The following is a 24,510-nucleotide window of genomic DNA, read 5'->3' as shown; positions in this document are numbered from 1 at the left end:
TTTCCTGAATATAAGTTCAATATGTTCCCCCTAACTGAACGCTTTGCAAAATCATGCCTGTGTAATGCATCAAGAAAGAGGCAGCCTGAAGTGAAATCATTAAATTGCTGGTTTAGCCTTTGTTAAAAATTGGCAAAGGAAAGAACGATAATACTGAGGCACGTGAATGCAGATATTGAAAGGTACAAACTCTCCACAAGAAGGCACCAGAAATGCTAGTGGAATGGAACGGAGGGGATGGTTGAGAATAAGAACTGAATGGCACTGCTCTCCCAATTAAAACTAGAGAAAGATGCTTAGGGGTTCCTGTGCTGTGTTAAAGGGGAGACAAGTGGGGTATTTCTCATCAGGGCCTACATGCTAATTTTTTGTGCCCTACTGACCACTTGTTAAAATAGGGTTTTAACAAAATCTATTTGATGCATAAAGAGCCTCTTGTGGCGCAGAGTGGTAAGGCAGCCGTCTGAAAGCTTTGCCCATAAGGCTGGGAGTTCAATCCCAGCAGCCGGCTCAAGGTTGACTCAGCCTTCCATCCTTCCGAGGTCGGTAAAATGAGTACCCAGCTTGCTGGGGGGTAAACGGTAATGACTGGGGAAGGCACTGGCAAACCACCCCGTATTGAGTCTGCCATGAAAATGCTAGAGGGCGTCACCCCAAGGGTCAGACATGACTCGGTGCTTGCACAGGGGATACCTTTACCTTTACCTTTACCTTATTTGATGCGTATGATCATTGAACCAAAGATATTTCTGAAGCAAGGGCCATAGCTTATCCCAGGAGTCCCCAACAAGGGTGCTTGCTGACACCACTCTTAGTGCCGCCACGTGTTTCTAGAATGTAGGTGTGATCAGCTGGGACTTCTGCCCAGCTGACTTCTGATTGGCCACTGGAGCCCTGATTGGGGTATTTTTCATCATGGTGTCCATATTTTTTGTGTCCTACTATGTAGACGTTTCAACAGTTGCGTCAGCAGCAGCTGCCATAACAGCACAATGATCTTTGCAGCAGCGTTTCTGAAGAGAGGCTGTGTGTATGTATGCAAGGAAATGTTTTAAACAAGACAAGCATCCTGTTCAAAAGCTGTTTTGTGGCTGCATCCACCAACATGTGTTAGAATTCCAAAGGTGCCCACAGGCTCAAAATAACTGGGGACCCCTGGTATATAATTTTCAAACCTCTCGGACTGCGGTATGCCTCCAGTGTAAAGGTTCATATTTTAGAGATGGACGTGCTTCCATGAGAAATCCTGCAAGTGAAGCGGTGAGCAAAGAACAGGCCCTTGAACAAACTTGTCTTTTGCTTGGATCTTAGCAGCTGATTGCATCTCAACCTGAAAGGCAGTGTGTGTGTGTGTGTGCGTGCGTGCAAGCGTGTACAGGCTACAAGCAGGTTGGATGCTTGGGGCTGATTACAGACAGGAAGTGTTAGATGGTCAGCACTTCCTCAGTGCAATCTGGACTCAAGGTATCTGGTGGGCTATGAGGCCCAGTTCTAATTCCCTTGTCCAACTTCCTCTTTTGGCAAAGCTGTCAGATAAGTGATTTGTTCTTCCTGCTCCAGCAGGTCTGCAGGTGAGTCCTTAAGGAGAACAAGTAGTTGATACCGTCATTAAAACTGGGTGATAATGGTGGGCTGGCTTCTGAGATGAAGTTTTGAAGCTGGGATATTAATTGTGTCTTTACCTTTTTGTGTGGTTTCTTTATGAAATAAGCTCAAATTTTTACACAATCAAAAGGTGGTGGGGATTTCAGTACTGGTTGGCACTTAGAGAAATTATTAAAGAAATCATAGGTTTCACTTCAGTGCTGGTTCAGAGCCAAGGTGGTTATTACTCTATTCAGGATAACACCTTAGGAGTTGCAGAAGCAGGAAAGATTGAAATGGCTTACTGTTGAAGTCACAGATGTCTTTAGTTATTTTGATCTTTCTCTTTGGGCTTAACAAAGGAGTGTATCATAATAAAGAGGAAGCACGGCATTTCCCTTCCCATTACATCTCTGAGTATTAAAAGGGGGAAAGGCCCCCTGCTCCTCTGAGATGTTCCTAGTAAGTTCAGGCCCATGGTTCGAGGGGCAGGAAGGCTGAGATAGGCGTAGATGGTGCCAAGTGGGAGAGAAGTAGCTCCACATAAAGTACAAACTAGAGCAGAGGTTTCTGGAGCTATATTATTGCTACTGTGCTAACTATACAGAGCCTGCTAGCCCATCCAGCAGAGTGACACACACTCCTATGCCTTGCAGGTAGATGGAGAGTTGAGAGTCACAAATTTCTCTATCTGGAAGCGGCCATACTAGTCTGCAACTATTCCTGATGCTAGACCATTGCTTTTTCAATCCTAGACCTATGTTCACCAGAGGAGCCTGATTTCAGCTGTTAATTAGCTCAGATTTGCATGCAAATTTCAGTCACAAGATGGCCTTACTTACAAAGTGAATACAGAAGCAGAGCTAGAGACTGGTATGAACTCACAGAGTTGATCTGGCAGCCAGGGAGGGGAAACGTGGAGCAGAATGAGTTCTTGTCCCAGCTGATGCTGACCATCTGATCGGAACGGAGCGCACCTCTCATTTGATTAAAATCTCACAATAATCTTTATCATATCTGGGGAAAGGTTAAACCCTGATAAAATAAAATAGGGATCTTTTCTGCGAACCTATATCTCCTCCAAAATCTGTACCAATATATGCACTTTCTAGTGTGTGGAACCTGCAGACTGGGGCCAAGTTCAGAATTAGCTATATGATGATGCTTTGTCAATTCCTGCTGGGGTGGTCAGAATGGAATTGTCTGGGGCTGTGTAAAGAGGAAATATTGATAGCTGGAAACAGCTGGAGCCTGAAACCCCTGCGGTTATATTATTTATGTGGAGTGCTTAGCTTTTTTTCCCTCCCCTGTTAATGTACAGCTTAAAAGAAGTGATTGGGTGTGTTGTATTTTGATAGCAGCTAATGGTTTAGTGCTGCTACTTATCCCTGAAAATGGCAGACGTAAGGCCTTTTCAGAGCCCTGCTCTACTGATCACATCAAGAGCTTCTTCAGTGGCCAGTTGTTTTAGAAGTTCTTGGTGTTTCCCAGAGTGCAACCTGTTCTGGATTTCCCTTCTCTGAGGTGCCTCTGATCATAGTACAACTGGGGTGATTGTTCTGCACTGTTTGTTTTTACTTAAAGCAATGGGCCGTTTAATGTTCCCATTGGTTTATGTAACTACAGCCCCCAAAGCCCAGCATCAAATAGTACCTTGCCTACCTGTCAGTCTTTTTGATTGGTTGGGTGCTTTCCTACATTAAACTGGTTGTTTTGATTGGCTGTGGTGCCCTTCATTCTCTTTTTGGATTACATACAGTAGCTAAAGAATTCAGCATAGCTAGATACTTTTGAAGGTTATTGTTGAGGTTCTACAAAGCACCTTTACAGTAGCCGGTTTTGCCCATCAATATGGAATTTTGCTGTGTTTGTGCTCCATTCACTATTACTGTACTGCATTCATTATTACTTCATGTTACTATCCACAGAAGTCTGTGTGTTGGGTGATGACACCGTAAACTGTACAGGCAAATCTTTTTGACTGCAGAGACTGAACTCTCCTGCCCACCTGGGGGCTTGTCAGGCTGCCAACCTGCTGCCACCTTGGTTTGCCCACCTGCAAAAACATATACTGGGGGGGGCAGGTTTTAGAAAAAAAAGGGGTGTGTGAAGAAACAACAGGCAGCAGGGGACTATTAAGGGAAACAAGGAAAAAAGCAGGGAAATTAAACTGGAACATCAAATCTGCCTGGAAGACACCTTCAAGCCACAAAAAGGGAGAGGAAGTTGGACTGTCTCCACTATTGAAACAGATGGGCTGCCCTGCCAAACTGCAAAGCATGATGCTCTTAAGCCTGTGCCATTGCTTAGGACTTGCTGGGAAAGAGGAAAAGGGTCAAACGGAAGGGGAATCTTGACTGGATTGCTGAGGCGTATTACTTAGCAATGGACAGCGAAAAAGTTGTTGTCGTTGAAGAGCAGGGACTTCCTTTGTGACACAGGACAGTGCATCACAGCCAATAACTCCAATGGCAGCAGCTAAGTAAACCTTTCCTTAGAAAAGATTTTCAGGTCACTGGACAGTTTAGGGCTTTGAATGGAAAGGAAGCACTGGGATTTTTCTAGCCTGGTGCATCAGACTGAAGCAAGAATTTGATAAATTCATGCAGACAGAAGTCAGTTTTCCTGCAAAACAGTTTGAGAAGCTATGTTGAAGAGACAGGGGTAGTCAAACTGCGCCCTCCAGATGTCCACGGACTACAATTCCCATGAGCCCCTGCCAGTGCTGGCAGGGGCTCATGGGAATTGTAGTCGATGGACATCTGGAGGGCCACAGTTTGACTACCCCTGCTTGCCTGAATTGAAAAGGATTCTGCTTGTGGTCAAAAGCAGAGTGTCTCGGAGCTGCATATCCCCTTGGCTAAGGCTACCCAGGAAGTTAAGAGAAACTGAGTTCATGCTCAGTACAAAAAGTACTGTTCCTTTCTCACAAGGCCTCTTCTTTGAAATCTGCCAAGTTTCCACAGATTGATTTTGTTCGTGTATTGATATTTCCTTGCTTCCAAAATGCTTCACTAACAGGCAACATAGACACAACCGTTTGAGAGGCTCAGCATTGTTACCTGTTGGGGAAAAGAGAAAGCATCAGAAAGTGACCGTGAGAGTGCAAGGGAATCTTGGGAATCTCAAGGCACTGCTTAAGGTGGATTAGGGATCCTGGAAGGAATGAGCACCAGCGCAGGCGGGGGGAGGGAACCCTCCATGCAGGTCTAGACTAATGGAAGTGATTGGAGAGATCAAGGTGCATCTTGCAGAAGTAAAAGAGTCAAAGGAAGAGACTGCTGATGCTAAAGAAACAAAAGAGCTGATCTGAAGAGTCTTAATTAATTGAGGGGAAGGTAGGAGGCTACAGATACCGCTAGGAAGACAGAGGAGACGCTATCAGCTATTGTTGCAGGTGTGAGCAGGGAAAACCATCAGTCTGGCTGTCATTCAACTCAGTGATGTCACATTGCATCAGAGTGTGGAAACGACAATCAGGTACTCTGAAAGTGACCCATGACTATAAAAGGTTCCACACATATAAACGGGCAAACAAAGGAAAGATCGGTGCATTTTGAAGCTTACTGCAATGAACATGGGAAATGGCTGAGAGTATTCAAGAGTACACCATAAAATATTGCTCCCTAACTCCTGTGCAACAAGTTAACTAACGTAGTGGAGGACAGGTCTCTGGCTTGGTGTTCCTTGAACACTGTAGACGCAAAGGCTTTATGGAACACTGATACATAGCTTGGCGAGAGCCAGCTTGGCATAGTGGTTGGAGTGTGGATTTCAAATCTGATGAACTGGGTTTGATTCCGCGCTCCACCATATGCAACCAGCTGGGTGACCTTGGGCTTGCTGTTCTGACCAAGTAATAATATCAGGGCTCTCTCAGTCTCTCCTACCTCACAGGGTGTCTGTTGTGGGGAGAGGAAAGGGAAGGTGAATGGAAGCCACCTTGAGACTCCTTCGGATAGAGAAAAGCAACATATAAGAACCAACTCTTCTTCATCTTCTTCATCATCATATTCTTCTTCTTGGATAAAGGCTTACCTTACTCCTTTTGATGAGTGGACAGAAGTGGCATTTCAGCTGTACAGAAGTGAGCCAATATTCACTGTTCCGATGTTCGTCACAATCCAGGGGACAGGAAGTTGTTTAATTGATTATAATGGTGTTGAAGAATGAGAAAGAATATCTTTTATAGACACTCCCCTGCTATTTATCAGAAAGAAATCCAAGGCAGTGATATAGCACCTATGGGCTAAAAAACAAACTAACTAGGGTATGATAAAATAGGGAGGCATGAAGTCATTAATAAAAGAGGAAGTGTAATACAGTGAAAAAGTCAAATGCCTTCAGCTCTGGCAGTTTGGCTATTTTAGATCCTGGAACATAGGAACTGTGAGCAAAAGGGTTGGTGGTAACAGACACTCTCCTCAAAATCTCCCTCGGGTTTGCATGGTACATTAGTGTCCCTGTTGGTAACTCAGTAAGATGGTTTTCTCCTCACTTCACCCTGCCACACTCACCCGCTGATAGGGTGATAACAGATGATTTTGTCTGTACTCTAAAAAAGCACCAGATGAAGCAGTAAATACGAGTCATGGGACATGGAAATAATGAACAATGGCATAGCTACCAGAGCAATCTCATGTGAAGGAAATTGTTAGAATGCCCCTCGATGAAAATATATCCCCCCACACCAGAGCAACAGCAGATTCTTCCTATAACACACTTTTGAGAATCTGGGGCCTTTTGTAAGAATGGCAGAGACCTGGGTCAAGAACGTAAGCATGCACATTGAGCTCAATAACCCATGTCCAGTACATGTCCTAACCCCTTAAAGAGAGCTAAGCTCTTTTACTTGAAAAAAAAAACACACAGCAGAGTTCTGCAAGCCCATAAGAGAATATCTGTGAGATGCATAAAGCTGTTTTAGGGCTTACCTCTTCTGTGAGCCAGTCAATAAAGAGCAAGCCCAGAAACCAACCCACAGACTGGCAGGCTGAAATATTTTGCAGCCCAGCGATGAGATTATTCAAGCGCTCGAATGTAAGCACCAGGCTAAATGCTATGCTGGATTTGGGTCACAGACGCACTGTCAGGAACATTATGATCTAAATATAACTTTATATAGCAATCCGAGAAATGGAAAACATTTTGTCAATAAGGCAGAGGCCTACAAAATTTATCAGATTTTCCATTCTCTCTGGATAGTAAAATTCTGGGTACAGAAATTAAGTCTGGGTACTCCTCCCCCCATTAAAACCAGGAGTACAGCTGGGACTATTATCGCAAGCAATTGACTAGCTCAGCAAATATCCCAGTCCTAAGTAGAACATAGGGACTGGTTACACATCCCTCCCCCCAATATGGCAAAGCAAAGGGCTGTTCCACAAGCCTGTTGGGAAAACCGAATGGGCAGGAAGGCTTTAAGCTCCCTCCCCCAAAGGCCCTTCCCTCCAGCTCCCTCTGAAGCAAGGCCCTGTAGGCCTGCTTTTTAAAAGAATAAATAAAACGGTTGGGAGCTGATTTACAGAACTCCCAGCATCAGTTCCAATCCATTCCTAACAGTGAAGTGATTGCTTGTGCAGGTCACAAATACAGCAGGATCAGCCTGCCTCTCAAAAAAGCCAGATGTTTCTATACATTTGGAGGACATGCCAGATATCCAGACAAACATGGCTTTGTAAAATATTCCACAGGGGGGCAGGGAACCAACAACCAGAGAAACCCCAACATGATGACTGCTGAATGTCACGGCACCAGGCTCAGAGGCACAGAATGTTGGTAGCCGATTCGGGGGCCAAAAAAGCCCCCCCCCCAGGAAGTTTGGAACACTGGCTAACTCATTCTCATGAGAACTCACAGAATCCTGCACAGGGGAACTGGGACAACGGTGGGAGCAAATGCTCCAAAAGAAGAAACCGAATGCTTGTTGAAGAAACTGAAGCAGCGTGGGGCCAGAACGGAACAAAAATCCCTTAGGAAAAGCCCACAGTCCTCTTTCCATTCAGTCTTTTCTCTGTTGGCTGTATCCCACATTTTTTGTCTCTGTTCAGTGTCTCTCTAATGGACTATTTTGGGTGGTGGCCTGACGCACAGTGGCTCATTAATGGCCTACTCCAGAGGTGACCAAACTGTGGCTCTCCAGATGTCTATGGATTATAACCCAAAAAAGAAGAGTTGGTTCTTATATGCCACTTTTCTCTACCCAGAGGAGTCTCAAAGCGGCTTACAGTCGCCTTCCCTTTCCTCTCCCAACAACAGACACCCTATGAGGGAGGTGAGGCTGAGAGAGCCCTGACATCACTGCTCGATCAGAACAGCTTTATCAGTACTGTGGGGAGGCCAAGGTCACCCAGCTGTGGAGGAACAGGGAATCAAACCCAGTTTGCCAGATTAGAAGTCTGGACTCCTAACCACTACATCAAGCTGGCTCTCATTATCATGTGCTGGCAGGGGCTCAGAGTAACTGTAGACCATAGATATCTGGAGAGCCACCATTTGGCTACCTCTGGCCTATTCCATGAAGTCCTGAACAGCCACCAAGATCTGCCTACCAATGCAGAGCCAGGCAGTCTCTATGATCTAGTCTCACTAGACAGGTCTATTCTGTCAGGACTTATATGTGTGGGAGGGGAGAAAATGTATGTGAAGTTGCTATGCAACTTGGCTCCTACTTCTTGGATACCTGCAAAGTTTGAAGAAGAATAAGAGCTGCTTTTCAGTACTCAAGGCACTTCCAAGGTGACTTACACTCACCTTTTTTTCCTCTCACCACAAAGACTCCATGTGAGGTAGATTCAAATGGTTGGTCTGAAGTAGCACAACAAAATCAGAGTCCAGTAGCACCTTTAAGACCAACAAAGATTTAATCAAGGCGTGAGTGAGGAAGTGCTTGCACTCCAAAGCTCACGCCTTGAATAAATCTTTGTTGGTCTTAAAGGTGCTACTGGACTCTGATTTTCCTGTGAAGTAGGTGGGGCTCAGAGAACTCTAGAAGAACTGCTCTGTGAGAACAGCTCTAAGAGAACTGTGACAAAACCAAGGTCACCCAGCTGGCTGCATGTGGAGGAATGGGGAATCAAATCTGGTTCTCCAGATTAAAGGCTGCCGCTCCTTACCACTACACCATGCTAGCTGGTTTGGGGAACTGAGTCTGGCTTAACAACTGGTGTTCTTATTGTCCTCAAGCAAATTTGAACTTCTGTTCTAAAGTGGCTGCAGTGCAGCCAGCTGAAGGAAAACATCCTCTCCTTCTTTGCCAAGAGTATATTTAACAGAGAGATCAAGGAGATCCTGCCAAGTGTAAAGTAGTTTCTCAGACTGCATTTTTACACCCAAAGCATACAAAACAAACCTCTGACAGAATCCTTAAGCCACTAGTGCTGCAAGAGAAAGTCATGAGCATATCCTAAAAAGCTCCATCCGACCGAAGCTGAAAAACAGATTTTTGTCTTTTCATGAGCATACCAGCAGTCGACTTCTGGTGCCACCACAGCCAAAGCAACAAACACACCCTTAACTGCAAAGTATGAGCAGATCTCACTCCGAACTCTTTACTGGCACAGGCTCATGGGATCAGCCCATAAATCGCAATCAAAACAGAACTCATGCCTGCATAGCATGCTTCACACCCAGGTTTCAACAGCCCTACTGCAGACCAAACAACCTGCCCCCCCAAAAGGAATGATACAAAAAACACACCAGTGTCTCATTCCACAGATCATTCTAAAAATGATCTATGACTCATAAGAGCCTGTGACAAAGAGAACATCGTGTCGCTGAAAATACAATCTGATACTGAAATAACAGAATGCCATGTGTATGTATGTATATTATATTGATCCAAAATGCGTGTATTTATACCCAAAGCACATGGTATTGATTTGGATCTAGGAATGGACCAGTGGAAAGGCTACCTACCATGGTTCTCTTCACACAAGGACTAGCCCTAACCAAACGCTTATATGGAGCAGTGGAATGGACCACAGAAGGACGGTAAAATTTTGTCTTTGAAATTGTATCGGAAGGAATATCTTGAGTTATGCTTTGCCCAAACAGCACTTTTGCAAGGTCTCTTGAACACGGCACATTCTTCTATGAGATCCAGCCCATAACTGTTTGGCTGTCTGAGTGACATGGTCACTTGCCATACTAAGTGACAGGCTGGAGAGAATCCGAATATGTTTCCCCAGCTCAGTGATAGCCAAAATAATTTTCCAGGGAAAAAGTAGAGAGTGAATTAGAAGCACTTCAACAAAACTAGGGGCCAACACATCTGCCATTTCAGATTGGGACAAATAATGGTCCCCCTGAGCCATTTCTGACGGGGAAATCAGCACAGAGGGAAGGCTTCAAAGCCTGCTTCTCCTGAACCACAGTCCTCATCTAAATCAGGCCCCTATAGGTTTGCTAAGTGAATTTTAAACAATCTAGATTGTGTGTACACGTCACCCACAAACCTGGCCAACCTAGTACATGGAGTCCATGGTACATCAAGCAGTTAGGCTTTAATAAATAAATATTTTATTTATATACCACCCTACTGTGATTGGCTCTGGGTGGTTAACATATCTAAAAAATTCACAATACAAAATATAATCTGAATATATAAAAAGCTGACAGTCCTTCTGACGTGCCAAGGCTCTGACTGGCCCTCACTGGGGGATATCCCCCCTATAGGATGACGGCAGTCCCCAACAGGGCCAATCAGAGGCTCTTCCCTGTCCCCCTGCTGCTGTTCCTCCCCATCCATGTGGCTTCCCAGCACTTAGCATTACAAGGAAAAGCAGCCAGAAGGTAATCCCAGGAGCTGGGGGTGGCCATCCAGCCACACTCTGCCACAGCCACCCTGCACTTCCCACTTTACCCACTCTACAAGTTTGCCAGGAGGGCTCGGGGTAGGCTGGCTACACTCTGGAGCCTCCTCACGATGGGGAGAGCTCAGGGGGTGGGGAAGCCTGCCTGCCTGTGCTCTCTGGTGCCTGCGCCGTGCACCCAAGCCTCCTGGCAGCAGGGAGAGCTTGAGGGTATAGAAGGCCCCCTTGCCATGCTCTGCAGTGGCCATGCCACCCACCCAGGCCTCCTAGCTAACTCCATGCACCTGGGCCTCCTGGATGCAGGGAGACCTTGGGGGAAGAGGGCCCTCTGGCTGTGCTTCACAGCAGCCATGCCACCCACCCGTGCCTCCTGCCTAACACCCCAAGCCTCACAGCCAGCTTGTCTGCTTGTCCACTCTGTCCACACTTTCCTTGATCCCTACTGACAGCTGGCTCCCGAAGGCTCAGAACGAGCAAGGGAGGGGTGGCCAACCTGCTCCCACTCTTCCTGTGCCTTCGAGAGCCAGTTCCCTTCCCTTCGCCTTCTCCGGCACTGCCAGAGAAACTGGGAGGGGAGGGCCTATCCCTGGTCTCAGTCAAGTCCTTGTGGGTCTCCCACTTGCAAATTCTAGGTGTATCCTGTTAGCAACAAGCTATACTGAGGCAGTAGCTGACCTAAACGGGACTGATTGATGTTGTTTTTCAGTCTAGAAAAAGTTTTTTCTCAGCTCCTCAAGGAAACTACTCAAGGATAAATGTGACTTTAGTAACACTTCATTAGCTATCTCAAATATTCAAAGCAGAAACAGACATTATTACAGCCTCAGATCATGCAAGTGTTTGAGAAATGTAGGAATGTACATTTTATTAAAAACAGTTGGAAATGTGCATTGCAATCCTGAACAGAGTGTACCCCTTCTAAGCCCATTGAGTTTCACAGGTTTAGAATGATGTCACTCTGCTTAGGATGGTGCTGTGAGTATGATACTTCTGCAGAGAGGGGGGAAATACACTGCATGAATATTTTAAAATGAATTCCATTCCAGATGTCTCGATACTTATATTCTGGTGGGATGCTGGGAAAGTTTTTATAAGAGGCTGATTTATGAAGATCTCTGCTCAAAAATTAAGATCTATAATGCAAAGTGGACAGAATTGGTGGGAAGCATAATGTGACACGATGATGCAGCCTTAGATGATTAAGGAACTAAAAAGGTATAGGAGCCAATTATCTTCCACTAATATAAAAGAATCTGCAAAGTCTTTCTATTTTCTTGCAGATTTTTTTTAAAGGGGCCACAAAACTGGAAATTACTTACAAGATTCTAGGAATTTGCTATAGAAGCCCATAACATAATAAGAAGTAGTCAGCCAAACTATTGGCCATATAAAGTCAAACTGACAGATTGACTATCATAAACGTTTCCTGGATGTTCTAGGTTATTCACATGTTTACTGATGGCAATAAACCTTTGTTCTTTAAACATGGGAGTTGACCTTGACAACTTATAAGAATGCGGGAAAGTCTGTTTCTGTAAAGCTTGAAAGCTATGCTCAACTAAGTTATAAAACCTTTACTAATTCACTTAGGAAACAAAATAAAAACCATTATAGGGAAACAAACTAGCTTTATTCTAGTGATTTTCATCTGAAAACACAGGACATGCGTTAAATATAATATGCAGAAGAGAGGATAACTTTAAAAGGAACATTGATCCTTGTTGTCCAGTGTGGGTAAGTATGGAATTTCAAAAAAGCAAATCAAATTCTTAAGTTAAAAGGTAGGCGGGATGCTAGAACAGCCAGTATGTGAAGGGACTGGCAAACAAAGATGTTTACTGGATTAATGATAGAGGTGAACCGTTGCCATAATCTGTAACTATTAGCAAAGCGGGTAAGGGGTGCTGGGAGGAGCTGGGACTCACCACCTAACCACCAATCAGGTCAGCTGTCCTGGCTGCCCCATTCCTGAATTGTCATCTGTCCAATGAGCAGACAATCAGGAAGGATGTCCCGCCTCTGGTCACATCCCCCCCCAAACTTCTTCCAAGCCAGTAAGCAAGAACTGGGAGGGAGGGCAGAGGGCCTGGGACTGTGGGCTGGTGGGGGGAGGGAGCCCCTGCCAGCACTCCCACCGCCCCAAGCATCTCCAGTTGCAGCCTTGCCAGGCCTTCATAGAGCTGCCGGGGCAGCAGGAGGAGGAGCCAACTGCCCCCCAGCACTCTTCCCAGCCCCAAAAAGGCCCAAAGAGGCCCCAGCAGGCTTTTGGGGGCAGCAGAGAGGAAATGGACTGCCCCCTGGCACTTCCCACCATGAAAAGGCCCATGGGGGGGGGGGAACGGACTGTCCCCCAGCACCTCCCTCCCACCCTGAAAAGGCCCGTCAAGGCCTTGGCTAGCCTGCCCGGGGCAGGCAGGGGGTAGCCTAGTGCCCGTTGTATTCAGAGATACAATGGGCTCTTCTGCTAGTCCAGGTATAAACCATGAATGGATGTGTACCAATTGTGGATTCCTAATTAATGACTTGTAACAACTAGTGTTTGAGCTGCAGAAACTATATCACTATATCAACATTTCATTTATAAGTAATGTTAAAATGTATCTGGCCAATTGTGCAGACAGGCTTTCTTATCCTGACTTTTTGTGGCTCTGCTGCTCTGAATTTTGACATATTTTGGCTGTTCAGTTATAAAAGGTTGCTCACCCTTGCTTTGTTAGAATTAGCAAATACAAAGGCAACATTTCAAATGACAACAGAAAAAGAATTCCTCACACAATAATTCTTTCAAATGTTTAGGAAAGAATCTTTCACTTCAAGCTACATAAATCTCAAGAAAAGACACTATGATCTTTTCTGCACCGGAGGCTGTGTGCCAGGCTGCAGACTGGAGTTTGAGCCAGGGCAGGTTGCCCTGCCTCTTCCTGCTCCCACACAGGGGAGCATTTAGTCTGGTGCACCTCATCTGCCCCAGATTTGCACTCCCACAAGGGAGCCGGGGCAGCAAAGTTCCCAGTGTGAAAATGGTCTTTAGAATGATTTGGTACCATGACATTCCAGGCTGAGTAAAATATAAAAGGTATCTGCAGGTATAGTAGAAAATCACAATCAGACTTTTCATGTATGTGGTAGACTTGTCCCATGATGAGAGACTTCTGGAAAAACTGTTACCTCTAATATCAAACCAAGTATTGAACAGGAGCATGCATACAAGTATAGAAGGTATTTAGAACTACACTAAGGGAAGCCAAATAGAATGGGGTATTTGCTGCCAGAGGGTGTAGTGATGGCCTTAGGAATAAACAGTTAACATTACTAGGTTCAGTGATTGTGTTGTCTACGTATTTGTGGTGGCAAAATGTATTTATGTATTTTATAATTTGACTTATAAGACCACCCCTCTCGGTCCAGCTGTCTTGGGCATCCGGATTTACTGCAAGCTCTAGTACCAATGTCCAGGTACTTGTGAAAGAGAACTGTCATTATCCAGTAGAGGTTGCAGGTTGCTGATGATGTGGTGATCTGTTTTGAATTGAAAGCTGTATGTAACCACTTACGATGCTCTAGATAAGGGGTAGTCAACCTGTGGTCCTCCAGATGTGCATGGACTACAATTCCCATGAGCCCCTGCCAGTGTTTGCTGGCAGGGGCTCATGGGAATTGTAGTCCATGAACATCTGGAGGACCACAGGTTGACTACCCCTGCTCTAGCTCAAACCCAACACCAGGAGTGGCCAAACTGTGGCTCTCCAAATGTCCATGGACTACAATTCCCATGAGCCCCTGCAAACCAACTGTAGTCCATGCTCATCTGGAGAGCCATAGTTTGGCCACCTCTACCCTACACCAAAGGATAAATCTCACATCAAGAATCGCAACACTGAGAAACCTGTAGAACACTTCAACCTCTCACTCAATAAGTCTATCAATGTTTAAGTGCCATAGTGAATGAAAAAGTGATGTTTTTCCAGGTCTGGGTGAGTTTGGGGATGAGGGTTTTTTGGAGGCAGGCAAGGTGCATCAGGAAAGCAGGCTATCCCTACCTGCATCAGAATAATCAAAGGAAACTTATGAAGTGCCTTTTGCAGCAACCCTGAAGCCGCACTCCCATAGCACTCCAGTCTGATGAATCCAATTTAGTGCTTGGGATCATACCAAACATTGTTCTTTGCAATTAAGCACTTCTGATTCTGCAGGCACTGTGACCCTGTTAATTAGCCATCTGATCCATAATCTAGTCCAGCCAAAATAATTCAATTTAAGTCAACGCAGTTCCACCAAACATTTTGGTTTAAATTCATTGTGGCCTGGATTCTGAGTAAAGTTGCCAATTTATGGGTGGAGGGGGAGGGGCAGCCTGGCCTGTGCCACCTGTGCCCAACACCAGCAAGGTCTGCAGAAATCAGCAGGTGAAGCTTTCATGGCAGAGATAAAATACATTACCTGCTACTGTCTGCAGATCAAATTGCTATTAGCAGCCATGGGGGAACTTGGCAAACAGAGCCGTGAGCAGATTAATGTCTCTAAACAGGGACTGTAGAGGGCATATTCATACCCATTGCCTTCTAATACAGCCGTCAGCCCAAACTCCCCTTTGTACATCAGTGGCATGAAAATGCAAGGTGTTTAAACTCGAGGCCAAGCAGGCCTTGAAAGGAAATAAATGCAGCCCCCAGCCTGTGTTTTCACCTGCATGTGGACAATGCAGCAAGACACCCAGCCCCAGCCCGCCTGTGTTGAGTTCATGCAGGCCCCTGCTATCCTTTGCTGTATGTGTGGCTGCCAGTCAGGCACTAAGGAAGATAAAACGTTTATGCCACTTTGGACATTCTAAAGCACATGATAAATGCCAAGTGTTATCTTCATTCTTCAAGCAACAACATCTGCACAGGAGTTTGCCACGTTGTTCTACTGGGGAAGGAAGACGGCTTCTTACACTTCCGGTTCAACTCTGGAGCAGCACCACAGGTCGCTCTTGCACAGATATTCCCTTCTTAGGAAAGGGGTTTGAATGCCAAGACACAGGATGTCTTTAGCCAGGATCCCATGTCTCACAACAGAAGTAGCTTGCTTATACAGAATTCCCATATCTGTTAGCCGTTTAATTGCAAAGAACTTTAGGGGGCAATGAAATTGTATATATTGTTCTGTCAAAGGATTGCTTCCCGGTTGTGATCAGAATTCTGCAATGGGCAAACACCAGGAAGTGCTGGGTGCATTCTAGGGCTCACGTCCAGTTCATGCCTGCCGTTCTCAAGCTGTTTTGGAACACGGCCCTTTTAGGAGCTCTTATCAGGTTCCAGGGCCCCCTGTCAAACAAAGATACAACACAAACCAAAAGACAGAAAACCATTTATTACTGGACTCGACACACTGGGAAAATCTTTTTAAAACAGTGTACGAAATTAAAGTTTAAAACATTTGACCAAGAGAAGATTGTGCATTCATTCCCTCCCCCCCCCTTTTTCTGGAGTATATTCATTCAAGCACTCACAAAGGAACTGATTACATGATTTCTTTTTCTTTCCCTTTATGAAGGTCGAACTTCCTAACAATTAATGACATCAGATGTGAGAAAAAGGGTATTGCATCCGTTCAGTTTCCAGGGTCCCCCATAAAGTCGTTGGGCTCCCCTTCCCACCTTTTCCAGTCTGTGCCCCCCTTTAAACCTGTCCTATGGGCCCCATTGAGAATGGCTATGCTTAGGTAATGGTAAGATGCCTCGTGAATGTAAAAGTATGCTGTTTGAAAACATTCCAGACATGTTGGATGTGTATCGGGGTTCCATGGGAGGTGTATCACAATGAAAAGGTTCCCTGGAAGTCTGGATTCAGTTTAACTAGACTGGCCATCGGAGTGGTGGTCCTTTGTGAAGCAGACTACGGGTTAACAGACTAGGATGGATGGTTTATATTCATCAACAAGAGCTGTTGTTTGTAAGTTGACCCTCCATTAGGGAAGCCACTTCCAGGTGGAACCTGGGGATTGGGTTGCCAGGTCTATCTGTGGTGCTGGTGGGGGGGCACTTTCCAAGTTTTTTCCTATGTGCTTATGACACCCGGAAGTGATGTTAGCACACTGGAGATGTTGGGGTGATGTTCTGGCTTTTGGTCAAAACTCGATGGTAGAATTTGCTTCAAATCATAGAGTGTTGCCCAAAAACCAGACTGTGCTACCTTGCCAGGCCGCACCTAGTCCAAGTCTCTGTACTCACAGCCAAAGAACTGCAACCAGCACACATTTAAAATAGTGGGTCAAACACAATCCATAGTCGGGCCAGGAAACAGCAAGTAAAGCCAGTAAGCAAACAAGTAAGTAGCGAGCCCAAAGTTGAACCAGGGGTCACTTGTGGAGTCTGGAAGGCAGACAGGGAGTGGGATACTGAACCAAGTAAGTTGGGTTGGGAGTGATGCCGGGGTGGGTTGTGGGAATGAGGATACAGGAGCTGAGGCACAGGAGAGAAGAGTCACAGATCTGAGGAGCAGGCCAAGGTCGTAATCCAGGTCAGCCCAGTAGAGCTTCGCTGTAGTGTTGGAGGGAACAGGAGTCTGGGTGAACGGGTAGGGAATGAGAAATTGCAGCCATGAAGGGACTGGAACCTTGTTCCACCTTAAATGCAACCTGGCCTGGCCCTCTCCCCTCTTTTTTGCCGGATCACAGCTGTGCTCCATCTGTGGAAAGGCCTTCAGCTGCCCTCACACCTGACAATGAGCTGCCAGTTTAATGTTTGGCGGCAAGCTGTCAAATCAGCCCACCAGCTCTGATGTTTTGGGCAACCCTCAAGACTAGATGGGATTGGCGGGGTGAGATCTGAAGCCTCTGGCACACTTAGCTGAGTTGGCTCCTGGCTCGAACCCAGGAGCACATCCTGGATGGGACATGGTTGATCCCGCTCATCTGCCGGAACCTCCACCCTCAGCTCTGCATCCGACTTGGCCGGATTGAGTGGAGCGAACCTGGACTCACTGGGAGCCCCTGGCACAGGGACCCCTGCTGGTGGTTTGCTGGGGGGTGCAGGCATGAGACAGAGTGTCAACTCCCCATGACCCCAGTGTGCTGACATGACTTCTAGGTAACGTCAGCATGTCACATTAAAAAGCTGTGTTCTTCTGGGTTTGTGGGGAGTTTGGGGGAGAGGTGTATCCGGAAGGTGGGGATTCTCACCTGAATCAGTAGAGCTGGCAATCTTACCTGGGAATCTCCTGGAATTGCAAATCATTTCCAGATAGAATTTAACTGGTCGCAGTTGGGAAATTTAACATCTTATTTTAAACAATAACAGATGTCAATTAAGCTTAAATTGTGCTGAATGTTTTACAACTACTTTAAATAACGTTTGTTCTCACAAAAATTATTTCCCTTGCAATTCGCTACTATTTATAAACTCAGTGAGTTCTAATCAGTCCTTTAACAAAATCATACTGTTGTCACTTCACATCGTGGTGTGAAGGATGCTGCTGCAATGAAGATCATGGCAATGGGAAGCCAGCTACAAAATCCCATGTCAAAAAATCTTTTTCAACCCCCTCAACTCTTAAATGATACAGGAGTTACAAAACTGTAATGTTACAAAATGAGCCTCTTGTGGCGCAGAGTGGTAAGGCAGCCGTCTGAAAGCTTTGCCCATGAGGCTGGGAGTTCAATCCCAGCAGCCGGCTCAAGGTTGACTCAGCCTTCCATCCTTCCGAGGTCGGTAAAATGAGTACCCAGCTTGCTGGGGGGTAAAAGGTAATGACTGGGGAAGGCACTGGCAAACCACCCCGTATTGAGTCTGCCATGAAAACGCTAGAGGGCGTCACCCCAAGGGTCAGACATGACTCAGTGCTTGCACAGGGGATACCTTTACCTTTTACCTTTTAATGTTACAAAAGCATAATGTTACATTTGTTAGCTTAAAGTAACCTTCAAACTCATGACTCACCAGGAAGTTGTATAAATCTTCTTACATTCACAAAACTGATGCCGTCTTTTTTTTAAGTTCCAAAAAGATATGACAGTAATATAAATAATATTAATGATGGTTCATCATCTGAATGCTATTGAAATGAAATATCAAAAGGAAATTTACTAATCCAGTGACGAATATTTTGTTGTATAAAATGGTTGTAAAATATTTAATAAAACATTAGTTTATAATTAGTCCTTTTGATTGATTCAGCTTAGTCTGTGCACTCTCTCCTGTTTGTTGCACATCCCAGCTGGGGAATACCTGGTGATTTGGGGGCTAGAGCTTGAGGAGGGCAGATTTGGGAAGTGGGATGGACTTCTATGGGGTATAATGCCATGGAGTCTACCTTCCCAAAGTGGCCATTTCCCCAAGGTGAACAGATCTCTGCCACCTGGAGATCAGCTGTAATAGCGGGAGATCTACAGTTACTATCTGGAGGTTGGTAACTTTCTGTCCAGACTGTAGCTATCAGTTTCCCTGGAGAAAATGGATGCTTTGGAGGGTAGAATCTATGGCATTGCATCCCACTAAGGTCCCTCTCCTGCCTAGACTCTGTCTCCAAATCTCCAGGAGTTTCCTAACTATCCCCTGCCGGTGGGCATAAAGGACATGGGAGTCCTACCCTTCATAAGTGAGTGAATCTGTCCTTAAGTAGACACCCATCATCACAATTTGGGAGAGAGCAGCTTCAAACAAAGATAAAACAGTTTTAGCTAGAGTTAAGCCAGCTTGGTGTAGTGGTTAGGAGTGCAGAGCTAAATTGCAGCCAGCTGGGTGACCTTGGCATTGATTGAGCTGTTGCGACCAAGCAGTAATATCAGGGCTCTCTCTCAGCCTCTCCTACCTCACAGAGTGTCTGTTGTGGGGAGAGGAAAGGGAAGGAGACTGTAAGCCGCTTTGAGACTCCTTCTGGTAGAGAAAAGCAGCATATAAGAACCAACTCTTCTTCTTCTTCAAATGAAACATGGAGTGTGGTGGGAGGAATCCCAAGTTGCTCTATGAAAATCAGAGTGCCTTGAAATGGGTCTGTTTGCCTCCATTTATTTTCGACTTCTGCGTTCATAAAGCAAAGATGTTTAGAAAATAAATCTCTTCCTAGGTTTGCAAAATGTCAGAGGAAGCCTGTAGTTGTCCTGGATGGACAAATGATCTCCAAACAGTAGAGATGGGTTTGCGGGGAGAAAATGGCAGTTTCTGAGGATGGACTCTGTGGCATCACATTCCTACTGCTGAGCTCTCCCCCAAAATGCCACCCTCCCCAGGCACAGCTCCCAATTCTCCAGGCATTCAGTTGGGGGAAAGACATCTCTGAAAAAGATTTATTTTTTGGAAAATGAAAGCTGGGAATTCACAGGAAAAGAATCACAGGTTGTTATGACATTATATATAGAGAGATATTAATTGGCCTATTTTTTTTAAGCCCCGTATGGTGAGGCTAGTTGCTACAGGAACAAGGTCAAGAAAAATGGCTGCTGGGTGGCCAGGCCTGAGAAAATCCACTTTCCCATCCACATGGCAGCCATCCAGAATTTGGGAAAGATCAGAGAAAAGACCAGGAAAACTAGGAAGGGCTACCACAATGCCATGGGGAAATAGGGGAGAGGACCCAGTTCCTGAGAGGTTTGAATCTTGAACGAATAACCCATGTGGAAACAGCTGAAGACCAGTAGAATTATGGATTTTTATTATAGGAGGTGTCAACACAGTAAAAGGCATGGAATGTTCAACAGCACATTCTTAATGATACAAGTGGTTTCATGTCCAGATATTCCATAGTTAATTGGAGGGGGAATCAGTTTGCATCTTTGCTGTAGTAGATGCAGAAACTTTATAAAGAGATAGACTTTGCTCCACGTGATCAAAAAGTAGTGTGAGCAGTGCAAGTAGAAGCTAGCTTTCCTCGTAAAGGAAAGAAACTCAATGGCTTTTACTCCATGTACAGTAATGCCACTGAGGTCCCAACTGAGTTCAGGATTAAATGGTATTAGTGGTTTGTTATACAGGAAATGTTTGTATGAACACACTCATTATTTTACTAAAGACATGTACATTCCGTTCTGGAGTACATTGGAAGTTACCCAGAACAGGAGTCCAGCCGCAATTTAGAGATTCACACCAAGCTAGCATAGTGCAGTGGTTAAAAATTAAGGTATTGGACCAGGATCTGGGAGACCCAGGTTTGAATTCCCACTCGTGCCATGGAAGCTCAATGGATGACCTTGGGCCAGTCACTTACCCTTGGCCTAACCTACCTCACAGGATTCTTGTGAGGATAAAATGGAGGAGAAGGATGAAAGTTGACTGAGTCCTCACCTGGAAGAAAGGCAAGGTATAAATAAAACAGATGACCTTTGAGGCCCCTTCCAACTCTATTATTCTATGAAATAAAAATATAAATAGGAATGTATTCCAGCATAAGTTTTCATCACATTCATTGGAGGCACAACAAATTCACCCATTAAGCAGATGTATTTACAGATTACTGAGAAATACAAATATGAAGAGAGAGAAAAGAATAAAAGTAGGTAACAATTTACAAATGACTTCCAGCTTTCCTTAGAGTAATAGTTTGTAATCTTTATCTTATAGACAGTCTTCCATTGCATCATATTAATAGTAAATAATCCTTTATCAAATATTCACAATCATATTTCTGTTTTGAACCATTGTTCAAGATATATATTCCACAATCTCCACTCTGCGGCCAAATCTGAGGTCCAATTTTCTTTGAGACAGTTAATTTAGTGGAATTAGTTAATTTAGCCAACTCCATATAACTGTAGATTACCCTGAATTAACTGAAGGTATTTTGTTAGTTTGAAGGTACCACTGGACTCTTGTTAGGTGCCAGTTTGGTGAAGTGGTTAAGAGCAGCAGCCTCTAATCTGGAGAACCAGGTTTGATTCCCCCACTCCTCCTCAGCATGCAGCCATAGAATACTTTTATTTATATATATATCACCCTCCCCAAAGGCTCAGAGCAGTTTACATAAAATGGGAATAGTACAATTAACTCAGGTTATAGTGATGTGGTAAAAACAATAACAATGACAACAAGATAATGATAGTAATAAACATTGTAGAACAGAAGAATACTAGGAACGTTGAGGTCCAGTGGTTTGGGCAGATTTGTAATGATTGTCGGAGGGATTGTCCTAAGAGTTGGAAGGGACCTCCAGGACCATCTAGTCCAACCCCCTGCATGCCCAAATGCTTCCCCCTTCCACCAAAAATCTCCACAATCCAGCCTGGCCCGGAGGAAATTCACCTACCACCCCACAGGGCCAATGAGCAATTCCCTGAGTATGCCATCCGGGTGACCTTGGGCCAAAGTTCCCTCGGAGCTCTTCCAGCCTCATCTACCTCACAAGGCGCCTGTCGAGGGGAGCGGCAAGCGTCTGTCAGCCGCTTTGAGACTCCTTCGGCTAGTAAAAAGCGGCGTATAAAACCCAACGCTTCTTATGTCGCCGCTAAGGCGTAAGTATTCCCGACCTCTGGGGCGTGTCAAGCCACAACGATCCCCGGCGAACGGCCCTTTCCTGCTGCCCAGGGAACCTGCAAGAGGGAAGCCTCGCCGAGCTCGTCTTCGGCCAGGCAAACCGGCGGAGCTGCTTCTGCCGCACAAGGGGGGCTCCGCCTGCGGCCTCTGCCTCCAGCCAGGTTCCCGAAGCGCGCCGCTTGGCGGCACTATTGGCTTGCCTCTGCACCAGCCCCGGCCCTGCAGCGCCAGCAAAGCCAGAGGTTCAGGCGGGGTAGCCATGTGGGTCTGAAGCAGCACAACAACACGTGAGTGCAAAGGCACCTTGAAGACCCACCAAGATTTATTCAAGGCGTGAGCTTTCGGGGGCATGCACAGAGTGCATGCCCCCGAAAGCTCACGCCTTGAATAAATCTTGGTGGGTCTTCAAGGTGCCTTTGCACTCACGTTTGGCCCGCGCACTTGGGTGTCCTGCCTCGAAGCTCCCCACGTGGTGGGGCTCCCCCATGGACAACCCGAGGCAGGTCGCTTTTTTGCAGCAGGCCGATTGCGCTGCCCGACGCGGCCGTCGATCCTAAGGCGTTCTCGCCGCGGGAAGACTCTTCGCGAGAGCCGGAAGAGGAGGCTCCCTGCAGGGCGGGCGGACTCGGCTTCTTTATCTACCTCTTTGCGTTTCCCTCGCGCAGGAGGTCATGCCCCGGAAGTGAAGCAGCCATGATCCCGAGCGACCCCGGGAGCGGGAAGAGGCGGGGTCAGAGCTCCTGAAACGCGACGCCGCCGGGCCGTGGAGGGGTCAGAAGCTGCTGGCGTCCTTCGTCCCTTTCGCGGGTGAGCCCCGTGAGAGCTGCGGGATGCCGAGGCCGCGCTTCCCTGGAGCTCCCTTCACTCACCCCCCGGCCGGGTGCTCAGGAAGGCGGCTGTTGCTGCCTCTTTCTGCCCAGGAGCCCCTCCATGCCCACCTCGGTGCCCTGTCGAGCCGCGTCTGGGGAGATCTGGCCCTGGATGCTTAGTCGCAGCCGTTCCTTTGGGGGATCTCATGCAGGATTTAAGATGTGTGTGTGGGTGGTGTAGAGGGAAGGGTGCTCCAGGCCCGTGCGCTTCCTTCTCGGTTCTCCACCCACACCTGCTTTGGGAGACCATTTCATCTGACAGTTTTAGGTTTTTACCTTTCGGCTTGATGTACTGGTTAAGAGCAGCAGACTCTCATCTAGAGAACCGGGTTTGATTCCCCAGTCCTCCGCATGCAGCCGGCTGGGTGACCTTGGGCCAGTCACAGTTCTCTCAGGGCCATTCTTGCAGAGCAGTTCTGTTGGGGCTCTCTCAGCCTCCCCCAGCTCACAGGGTGTCTGCTGTGGGGCAAGGAGGGGAAAGGTGTTTGTAAGCACTTTGGGATTCCTTTAGGAAGTGAAAAGTGGGGTATATAAAACCTCTCTTCTCCTTTACTTTTTTTTGGGGGGGGGGAGTAGAAAGCTGTGTTAGAAAGTGCAATAATGTAGCTGTTACTGTTGTTCCAGCCCACCCTATATGAGGCATAAGTAGGAACATATAAACGAAATATATCAATGACCGAGATTGTGTTGATTTTCTTTTTTTATGTCTTTTTAGCTCACCCTTCCTCCCTTCATCCTCCATGGCAGCGTGGACCCGCAGAGCAGTGCTGAGCCTCTACCGCAATTTGCTGCGTGAGGGGCGTGGCCTGCGCTATACTGATCGTGATTACTACTTCACCGTAATCCGGAAAGAGTTCCGCAAGAACCAACATCTTGAGCGGCTTGAAGATAAAGAGAGACAACTGGAGAAGGGCCAGGCTTTCTTACGTACCAAACTTGGCGGCTTGGTTTAGAAGTTTTCCATTTTTTGGACCCCTTTTCTCAGGCCCTTTGATCTCTGGTTTTAGGTGGTTAATATTACCTAGTTGCTGCAAGTAAAAAAGAAGAAAGAAACCTGTAAGGTTGCTGTGTATGTTCTTGGGAGTATTCCTCATCACAGATGCTCTAGTTTTCAGGTGGGTTATATACTGCTACGGAGTGCTGCGCTAATTAATTGCCTTTACTATTGATCACCAAATCAGTCCTAAAATTCAATTTTGTAAGAGTAAACAAAATAGAATGATTCATAGGAGAGGCACGAGCTCTGATGACAGAGATGGACTTGAGTTTTGGACTTGAATACTGCTCTACGCAGGCCTACCCTTGTCCCTGATCCAGAAACTACAGCTGGTACAAAATGCAGCTGCCAGGGTCCTCACTGGAACATCCTGGAGGGCCCACATCCAGCCGGTGCTGAGGCAGCTGCATTGGCTGCCAATTGCTGCCCGGATCCGGTTCAAGGTTTTGCTTTTAACCAAGGCCATACGCGGGTTGGGACCCACATACCTGAGGGACCGCCTACCGCTCTATGCCCCCCCCCGCACGGCCTTACGCTCTGCGGGTGAGAACCTGTTGGTCGTCCCCGGCCCGAAGGAAGCGCGCCTAGCCTCGACCAGGGACAGGGCTTTTTCAGTCCTGGCCCCTACCTGGTGGAATGAGCTCCCAGGTGATCTGCGGGCCCTGCGGGATTTGTCAGCTTTCCGCAAGGCCTGTAAAACGGAGCTCTTCCACCAGGTCTATGGTTGAGGCTGGGGTCAGCAAATCAGGGACATCGCTCCCCCCCTAGGAGTTGGAGTGTACGCTACTCCCCTATCCTTTCCTC

General features: G+C 46.3%; 1 protein-coding gene and 1 long non-coding RNA gene across 3 annotated transcripts; one reads left to right on the top strand and one right to left on the bottom strand.

Moving 5' to 3' along the window:
* Window positions 1-15,734: 15,734 nt before the first annotated feature.
* LOC143838316 (uncharacterized) lies at window positions 15,735-22,143 on the bottom strand. Its single transcript, XR_013231336.1, has 2 exons — window positions 21,834-22,143; window positions 15,735-20,655 (listed from the first exon to the last, which is right to left on the bottom strand). It is a non-coding gene; the product is annotated as an uncharacterized LOC143838316 (long non-coding RNA).
* MIURF (mitochondrial elongation factor 1 upstream open reading frame) lies at window positions 21,802-23,662 on the top strand. 2 transcript variants are annotated; one of them, XM_077339452.1, is made up of 3 exons: window positions 21,802-21,818; window positions 22,506-22,647; window positions 23,425-23,662. In XM_077339452.1, exon 3 carries the CDS (start codon window positions 23,450-23,452, stop codon window positions 23,660-23,662), a length of 213 nt encoding a protein of 70 aa, XP_077195567.1. In that variant the 5' UTR covers window positions 21,802-21,818; window positions 22,506-22,647; window positions 23,425-23,449. The 2 variants fall into 2 exon arrangements, with proteins under 2 accessions (XP_077195567.1, XP_077195566.1); XM_077339451.1 differs by lacking the exon at window positions 21,802-21,818 and having other exon boundaries at window positions 22,358-22,647.
* The last annotated feature ends 848 nt before the right edge of the window (window positions 23,663-24,510 follow it).

This window comes from Paroedura picta, chromosome 5 (genome assembly GCF_049243985.1).
Source record: "Paroedura picta isolate Pp20150507F chromosome 5, Ppicta_v3.0, whole genome shotgun sequence".
Lineage (NCBI taxonomy): Eukaryota > Metazoa > Chordata > Lepidosauria > Squamata > Gekkonidae > Paroedura > Paroedura picta.
Note: the sequence above shows the minus strand (reverse complement) of the source record. Positions and strands in the feature narration are given on the sequence as shown.